The sequence below is a fragment of the Cotesia glomerata genome, linkage group LG5, assembly GCF_020080835.1.
Source record: "Cotesia glomerata isolate CgM1 linkage group LG5, MPM_Cglom_v2.3, whole genome shotgun sequence".
NCBI lineage: Eukaryota > Metazoa > Arthropoda > Insecta > Hymenoptera > Braconidae > Cotesia > Cotesia glomerata.
The window spans coordinates 24,318,447-24,327,956 of NC_058162.1; the positions used below are offsets into that span (position 1 = coordinate 24,318,447).

The 9,510-nt window shown below is 24.8% G+C and overlaps 1 protein-coding gene across 1 annotated transcript; it reads right to left on the reverse strand.

Moving 5' to 3' along the window:
- Positions 1-1,013: 1,013 nt before the first annotated feature.
- LOC123266152 lies at positions 1,014-7,788 on the reverse strand. Its single transcript, XM_044730180.1, has 7 exons — positions 7,428-7,788; positions 4,302-4,305; positions 4,023-4,193; positions 3,594-3,783; positions 1,662-1,875; positions 1,467-1,592; positions 1,014-1,381 (listed from the first exon to the last, which is right to left on the reverse strand). Exons 1-7 carry the CDS (start codon positions 7,786-7,788, stop codon positions 1,014-1,016), a joined length of 1,434 nt encoding a protein of 477 aa, XP_044586115.1.
- Positions 7,789-9,510: the final 1,722 nt, after the last annotated feature.

Below are 9,510 nucleotides of genomic sequence, written 5' to 3' on the forward strand. Positions count from 1 at the left end.
ATAAAATATATGAAAAATTGATGTGGGTACTCAAATGAAAGGTTTCAATGAGTGTAACATCGGGATGAGCTTATATTTTGAAAATTGTAAATAGTTGACAAGATACAATGTCATTTCTTAATTATTGACATTTTTTAAGATATAAACTCATTTTGATGTTACACTCATCGAGACTTTTCATTCAAGTACCAACATGGCATTTTTGATATATTTTATATATATGGTATTTGTGAAATATATAAATATATAAAATATATGAAAAATTGATGTGGGTACTCAAATTAAAGGTCTCGATGAGTGCAATGTCGGAGTGAGCTTATATCTTAAAAAATGTCAATAGTTCACGAGATACAAGGTCATTTCTTAATTATTGACATTATTTAAGATATAAACTCATTTTGATGTTACACTCATCGAGACTTTTCATTCAAGTACCAACATGGCATTTTTGATATATTTTATATATATGGTATTTGTGAAATATATAAATATATAAAATATATGAAAAATTGATGTGGGTACTCAAATGAAAGGTTTTAATGAGTGTAACATCGGGATGAGCTTATATTTTGAAAATTGTAAATAGTTGACAAGATACAATGTCATTTCTTAATTATTGACATTTTTTAAGATATAAACTCTTTTCGACGTTACACTCATCAAGAGCTTTCATTTAAGTACCCACATGCATTTTGATATATTTTTTATATCTACACATATATAATATATATAAATGTATGAAAAATTGACTTTCATTTATCATTATTATCAATTACAATTTATAAAAATTTTTAATAAATTTTTCACTAGACATAGTATTAAAAATATAAAATTATCCTCACAGAAATTCTCTTCAAAAATATTTTACAAAATGTCTTTTTTTTAACAGTATAGTCAATTAAAATTTTAATTTTTTTTTTTATATATTAGACAATTAAAAATTTATTTATAAATTTAAAAAAATGTGACCAACATTTTTAAAATATCTAAAATCTTATAATTATTTTTTTTACTCACTTATCTACGTAAGTATATTGATCATCTTTATGAATGTCACATCTTGTAATTTTAGGAAGTGTTTCGCTACTTCTTCTGTAAAGACTAAAATAATGGTCATTATCTGTTAAACGACGTGTATTAGTATATCGAAAAAGGTAAGCGTTTTTCGTAGTCATTACTAATATATATGGATAAAAATCGTATTTCTTCTCATCTTTAGGAAAATTGTTCGTTTCAAAATCATATTTATCGAATTGCCGTTCAAAAACTTTAAAGGCAATAATAGGATCTATAGTGCCTATTATTTTGAACTTGGGTCCATTTAAAAAGTTTGGCTTCATCAAAGATTGAGTACGACTAACGTCATATCCATAAATGTCTCCTGAAAAATAATAAATTAATAAAAATTTATTATAAATTGTTTTTTTTTTTTTTATAATTAATTAATTAATTAATTAATTTAATACCAGTATTAAAGCCAACGAGAAGTAAATTTACGTGGACAATTAATGTTGTTACATATTGATCATCATTAATTAACTCAACAACTATCCATTCATTTAATGGTTCATCATAAACGGCAATATATTTACCTGCAATCATAAAATTTTTTTAGTATATTTTTTCTTTAATAAAAAAAAAAAAAAATGGTTTTTACTTACCACAAGTACAAATAATAAAATCTTCCATAGTCAAATAAACTTTAGTGGTAGAGTCAAATTCTGTGGGCAGCGGTTCGTAATAAAATTTACGATCACACGTTATACCTCCCTCGGTACAAATTAGCAAAAAGTCTTCACAAACATACCGCTCTAAAAAAAGTTGCTCTATTTTAGAATCTGCATTTTTATCCACGCGACAGGTCACTGCATAAATCTACATAAAAAATAAATTATTTAGTCAAATAAAAAAAAAATAATGACACTAAAGTTTACAGGTATTAGAATTTTTATAAAAAAATTTTTTGTTGATTAAATAATGACTTTTGTTAAATTGCACTGTACTTTCTTAACTATTAACATTATTGAAGATATAAGCTCATTATGATGTTACACGCATCGAGAGCTTTCATTTGAGTACCCACATGCATTTTTGATATATTTTTCATGTATACATATATGTAATATATATAAATATATAAAATATATGAAAAATTGATGTGGGTACTCAAATTAAAGGTCTCGATGAGTGTAACATCGGGATGAGCTTATATCTTTAAAAATGTCATTAGTTGACAAAATACAGTGTCATTTCTTAATTATTGACATTTTTTAAGATATAAACTCATTTCGATGTTACACTCATCGAGACCTTTCATTTAAGTACCCACATGACATTTTTTATATATTTTATATATATGGTATTTATGAAATATATAAATATATAAAATATATGAAAAATTGATGTGGGTACTCAAATTAAAGGTCTCGATGAGTGTAACATCGGGATGAGCTTATATCTTTAAAAATGTCATTAGTTGACAAAATACAGTGTCATTTCTTAATTATTGACATTTTTTAAGATATAAACTCATTTCGATGTTACACTCATCGAGACCTTTCATTTAAGTACCCACATGACATTTTTTATATATTTTATATATATGGTATTTATGAAATATATAAATATATAAAATATATGAAAAATTGATGTGGGTACTCAAATTAAAGGTCTCGATGAGTGTAACATCGGGATGAGCTTATATCTTTAAAAATGTCATTAGTTGACAAAATACAATGTCATTTCTTAATTATTGACATTTTTTTCAAGATATAAACTCATTTTTAAGTTACACTCATCAAGAGCTTTTATTTGAGTACCCACTTGCATTTTTGATATATTTTTCATATATACATATATATAATATATATAAATATATAAAATATATGAAAAATTGATGTGGGTACTCAAATTAAAGGTCTCGATGAGTGCAATGTCGGAGTGAGCTTATATCTTAAAAAATGTCAATAGTTCACGAGATACAAGGCCATTTCTTAATTATTGACATTTTTTTAGATATAAACTAATTTTGATGTTACACTCATCGAGACTTTTCATTCAAGTACCAGCATGGCATTTTTTATATATTTTATATATATGGTATTTGTGAAATATATAAAATATATGAAAAATTGATGTGGGTACTCAAATGAAAGGTCTTGATGAGTGTAACATCAAGATGAGCTCATATCTTAAAAAATGTCAATATTTCACAAGGTAAAAGGTCATTTCTTTATTATGTATCCAGAGATAGAGCATTTTCAAATGCAGCCTAAATACTTATCATCCTAAATTGACAAGAATACCAAATTTAACCATAAAACCCATCGTATCATCTAAATACACTGGTCGCAAAATTTTACTTATTCTCTTAATAATATAGATTATTAAAAATTTTTTTTCATTTTAAACAATTTTTTATAAAAATAAAATAAAATAAAACTAAAAATAAAATAAAAATAAAAATAAAAATAAAATAAATATATAAAATAAAAATAAAATAAAATAAAATTTTTTATAAAAATAAAATAAAATAAAATTTTTTATAAAAATAAAATAAAATCAGCTAACTTCATTGTGATAACAAATCTTACATTCATATCATTTGAATCCAAAGCAATAATTTCGTCAGAATATTTTATCATCCCTTCAGAACTTTTCTTAGAGTCATCCTCTTCTTTCGGTAATTCGAAGGAACTTGTAAACTCCATTTTTTCATGTTCTATTATGAGTTTGTTTATTACAAGTTTATTTGATAAATAAAAATTTCTCGCTGTCCCATAACTGGAAATTATAATTAACATTTAATAATGTTTTAATCATCATAATGATTAATGATTCATAATCTTAATCATTATTATAATGTCACTCGCGAGACAATTCAGCAAAAAGTTCTGGTTAATTCTAATTAAAAATAATATTAATTAATCTAGATAATTCGAGACTGAATTTTAATAAATTTTATCAAGCTCAGAAATAATTAATTTAAAATTTTTAAATATAAAATATTAAATAAAACTAACCATAAATTTTTATATTTAGCTTTTGAGTTTTCAATTGGCTTAGTATTAATTGGAATAACATTGTCATCAGTGTCTATAATCCAAGCTTGTAAATTTCCAGATTCTAAAGTAGCAACTAAGTACAAAAAATTCTCGTCATCTACATCAGTGTAGTATCCAAACTTGACTTCTCTGATTGCATATGATTTATTTGATGGATTATCAATAAAAATAGGAATTTTTCGTCTTTGAATATCTATGTAAATAAATATCGTAGAAGCTGTTGCAATTGCGATGTACTTTTCTAGAAAAAAAAAAAATTAATTATTTGATTAAATTTTAATTTTTTTTATGAATATTAATTTTTTCTATTTTATTTTTAAGAATTTTTGTAACAAATTATGCCAATAAAATGACGTAGAAATTAAAAAAAATTAAAAATTCAATTTTTTTTTAATTATTTTTTGGAACAAATTTTTTTGTTAAAAAAATCAAAAAATTGTCTGCTAAATTCAATTTTGCAAAAATTTTTAGAATTAAAAAAATTATTACAAAAAAATGAGGATAAAGATTTAATTTCCAAAAAACTTGAAAAACTATAAGTGCAATTTTTTTAAAATATTTTCTAGTTTTAATTTAAGCTATTTTAAAAAATTTTATTTCTATATGAAGGTAATGACTATAATGTTTTCAAAATTTTTTCACACTTATTTGATTACTTATTGACTACAAAAAAATTTTTTTTTAAATTATAAAAATGGCGCTGAAGTTCCCCTCTCCAAAAAAAAAAAAAAAAAAATGGACCTGACTGATGCACAGAAAAAAAGCCAAGAAAATATTTTCCTTCCTAATTATTTTCTTGAGCGCAAAAAAATTTTTTTTGACAAGAAATTTCACTTATTCCAACAAAATTAATTTTCTTTCTTTAAGAAATACGTATCTTGATCCAAGAAAATTTATTTAAGTCAAGAAAATCTTGTTTTGAGAAAGTTCAGCCTCTTGCTCCAAAAAATTTAGTTCTTGATAGAAGTAAATTTTCTTGTCTTGAGAAAATTTCTCTCTTGCTCCAAAAAATTAAATATAAAGATAAAAGTAAATTTTCATTAATATTTTTATTGATTAACATGTCAAATGGCAAGATCAAATAATATTTCATCATTTTTGTTCATTCAATATGTATAATTGCACGCTAAAATAATATAAAATGGGTATCAAATATTCTCGAGAAAAATTTTCTCAAGGTGAGAAAATTTTTTTCTCAGCTGAAGTAGGTAGTGCTGCTTCCCTAAAGTATCTTAAAATCTTGATCAAATATAAAAATTTATTGTATCAAGTATTTATGATAATTTGAATTAAGAAAAAATTACTTCTATATATCAAGAATAGAATTTCAAAAAAAATTTTTACTTCGGCCAAGTTTTTACTCATTTTTACTCAGGTGTCTGTAAAAAAAAAAAAAAAAAAAAAAAAAAAAAAAAAAAAGAGTTTATTTCTAATGTAATTGAGGATGGTTTTACTTGTATCACTGTAGAGTGTTTTTACAAGGGAGGGTGGGGAATTATTGTCTCTCCACTTTTTTTCTCCGCAATATAATCTCTCAACCCCGTCATTATAACTCTCAACCACTTTTTCGTCCCCACCCCCCTGCATGTCGGGATTTTTTTCTTTCATGCCCGACACACATGTCCTGCGACTGTGGCCGACTTACGCATTATAATCAGTACCTGCATTTGCATTACAGTCTTAAATAGTATGGAGGTACTTCTATAATGACATTTTACCTCCATAACTACATGGGAAAACCACAGAAAACCCGACCGGTACAGAGGCTGGCAATGAAACGCACATATTCTTAGTTTATAATCATTGAAAAATATTGGTGCGCGCCGGAATCGAACCCTGGTCCCACTCTTTCGAAATGCAGGTACCGAGCCGATTAGGCTATTGCCAACCTATATTTCTAATGTATTTTTAATGTTAAGTAGCAAGTAACAAGTAGCAAGTAGCAAATTTACTCCTAATTTACACCTAAGTTACACCTAATTACTACTTTTTTGCTACTGACAGTATACCTGTCCCTGCATGAAAACACACCGCACGGGAGGGGTATACTGAGGTGGACCTACAACCCCGCTGTCCATCTTACAGCAACAAAGAGAGTTTATTTCTAATGTATTTTTAATATTAAGTAGCAAATAACAAGTAGCAAGTAGCAAATTTACTCCTAATTTACACCTAAGTTACACCTAAGTTACACCTAATTTACACCTAAGTTACACCTAATTACTCATTTTTACTCATTTTTACTCAGGCACCGGAAAAATTTTCTTGAGCCAAGAATTTTGTTCTCCAGTTAAGAAATTTTTCTTTCTGTGTGCGTGTCGATTGATCTCTCCATTTTTTTTGAAGAGGGGAACTTCAGCGCCATTTTTCTAATTGAAAAAACATTTTTTTTTCGTTTTGATTTTCATTTTTGTGTAGTTGATAAGTAATAGAATAAGTGTAAGGAAAATTTGAAAGTATTAGTCATTATCTTCATAGAGATATAAAATTTATAGCTTAAATTTGAGGCCGCTAGACACCGGGTCTCCTTAATAAACGAAAAAAGGAAGATTACAAAAAATCGCCAGCTTCAAAGGGCCTTCGGAAGGATTTTTTCTGAATTTTTTTCTAATTCTTGAAAAACTTTGGGGTGGCTGGAGGGGTAGTTCCGGGGCAGCTAACGGCCTGGTGATTTTTTATATTGTGTGAGGGTGTTGTAGGAGTCTTACACAAAATCGCCAGCTTCAAAGGGCCCTCGGAAGGATTTTTTCTGAATTATTTTCCAATTCTTGTAAAACTTTGGGGTGGCTGGAAGGGTAGTTCCGGGGCAGCTAAGGGCCTGGTGATTTTTTATATTGTGTGAGGGTGTTGTGGGAGTCTTATAAAAAATTGCCAGCTTCAAAGGGACCTCGGAAGGATTTTTCACAAATTTTTTTTTTATGTCATAAGTGTTTGGGGTGGCTGAAGGGGTAGTTCCGGGGCAGCTAATGGCCTGGTGATTTTTATATTGTGTGAGGGTGTTGTGGGAGGCCTACAAAAAATCGCCAGCTTCAAAGGGCCCTCGGAAGGATTTTTTCTGAATTTTTTTACAATGTCATAACCGTTTGGGGTAGCTGGAGGGGTAGTTTTTGTGTTTTGAAGAGCCATTCTATCATTTATAGGGCTCACTGTCTCTTCTTGAAACTGAAAAACCATTTTCAGTTTCAGGAGTAAAAAAATTTTTTTTTTGATTTTCGTTCATAAAAAAACGTTCGGAACTTCAGGTACATCGAAAAAAAATCATAAAATCAAAATTGTCGGCTAACTTTAGTATTTTTTTTTAAATAAAAAAAATTCTAAAAATTTTCAGATTTCAGCGAATTTAATTTTCATATTATTACTTACCGCATGCATCAGCACACACATAATTCCCACTATCAAAAAGGGTCAAATAACCATACAAATCAAACGCGAGTTCCGAGAACATCACCCATCTGTAATAAGACTTCAAAATGGCTTCATACGCTTCAGTGCCCTTACTTCGTCGACGAATAGCGTAATAATTAATTACGGGAAATGAGAAGGGTAATCTTGTTTTAATAATTGCTCGCGCGTTGTAATCATATACTTCTCTGAAGCATTTCTTCCTAAAACACTGATGTCTCTTTTCAGTTTCTGTTAATTCTTCACACCAAGTTAGTTTATTCCTAATACATTTATTTTTCTTTTCGAGGTCTTTTATATCTTCACAATTAGTAGAACTCATTATTATTAATCACTCTCCTGAATAACTCAAACAACTAAACAAAAATTAAATTACATTATTGTTTAAATACTTTTACTTTTTGTCACCTACAATTTATAAATTGTCAATTGTCGGTGATAATAATATGACATTAAAGTTAGTAGTAACTTGACAATTTTTTAATTGTATTTAACAAATAATTTTATTCCTAAAAATTATTTTTAAAAAATTACATTTTCTTTTTTTATTAAATTTCTACATGTCAATTTTTTCCCTCATTTTTTATGACATTAAAGTTAGCAGTCACGTGATTATTTTTTAGTTTTTTTTTGACAAATAAATTTGTTCCGAAAAATTATTTATAAAAAATTGCATTTTTAATTTTTTTTAATTTCTACATGTCGATTTTTCATTATAATTTTTTTTGCCATAGTTTATTTGTCAAAAAAATTCTTAAAATTATCAATTATCTGCTAAATGAACTTTCATAATATTTTTTGCTATAATTTATTAGTTAAAAAAATTTTTAATAATTTAATAATTTAATCCTCTAATAAATTAAATTATAATTTAACATTTTAAATAATTAATTTTTATTAATATTTATTTTTAATTAAAAATTAATAAATTTATTTTATAAATAAAAATTTATTTTAAATTAATAAAAATAATTAATTTTAATAAATAATTAATAATTAAAATAATTTAATCCTTAAATAAATTTAGTAATAAATTTAATAATAATTTAAAATTTAAAAATTTAAAAAATAATTAATTATTAAAAATCTGCTAAGTTAATTTTCATTGAAAAAAAATTATTTTAAAAAATTCCACCAATTTTTTTATTTTAATTTTCACATGTAGAATTTTTTAATTAAATTTTTATTATAAAAATTCAATTGCTTTAGAATTATAAAAAAATTTATGACATTAGTTAGTAATCACTTGTCCATTTTTTAATATTATATAACAAAAAAATTTGTTAAAAAAAATTATTTTAAAAAAATTGCATTTATAATTTTTCCAAATTTTTACCTATCAATTTTTTTTTTCTCATTTTTTTGCCACAATTTATTTATTATAAAATTTATAAAATTATTATATATTTATAACACTGAATTCGACGGACATTAGAAATTTTTTTAGAATTTTATAGCAATTAAATTATAATAAAAAAAAAAAATTCCACATGTGAAAATTCATAAAAATTATAAGTAAAAATTTTTAGAAGCATTTTTTTAGTGTAATTGATTTGTTATAAAAATTTTTAAAATTGACAGCTAACTTCAGTATTATAAATATATGCTACATTAATTTTCATGAAAAAAATGACATGTAGAAATTAAAGAAAATAAAAAATGCAATTTTTTCAAAAATAATTTTGTTTTATTTTTTAAAATATTAAAAAATAATTGCTAACTTTAATGTTATGAAAAATTAATTAAAAAATAAAAAAAAAATATTCTTAAAAAAATTGCATTTATAATTTAAAAAATTTTCTACATAAATATTTAATTAAAATTTTTTTTGTAACAATTTTTTCAGAAGAGAAAATTATAAAAATTATCAGATTTCTGCTAAGTTAATTTTAATGATAAAAATTAATGACATTAAAGTTAACAGTAATTTGACAATTTTTTAATTTTTTTTACAAAAAAATTTTTTCCGGAAAAATATTTTAAAAAAATTCAATTTTATAAAATTTTTGTCAATTTTTTTTGTCGTAATTTATTTATTAAAAAA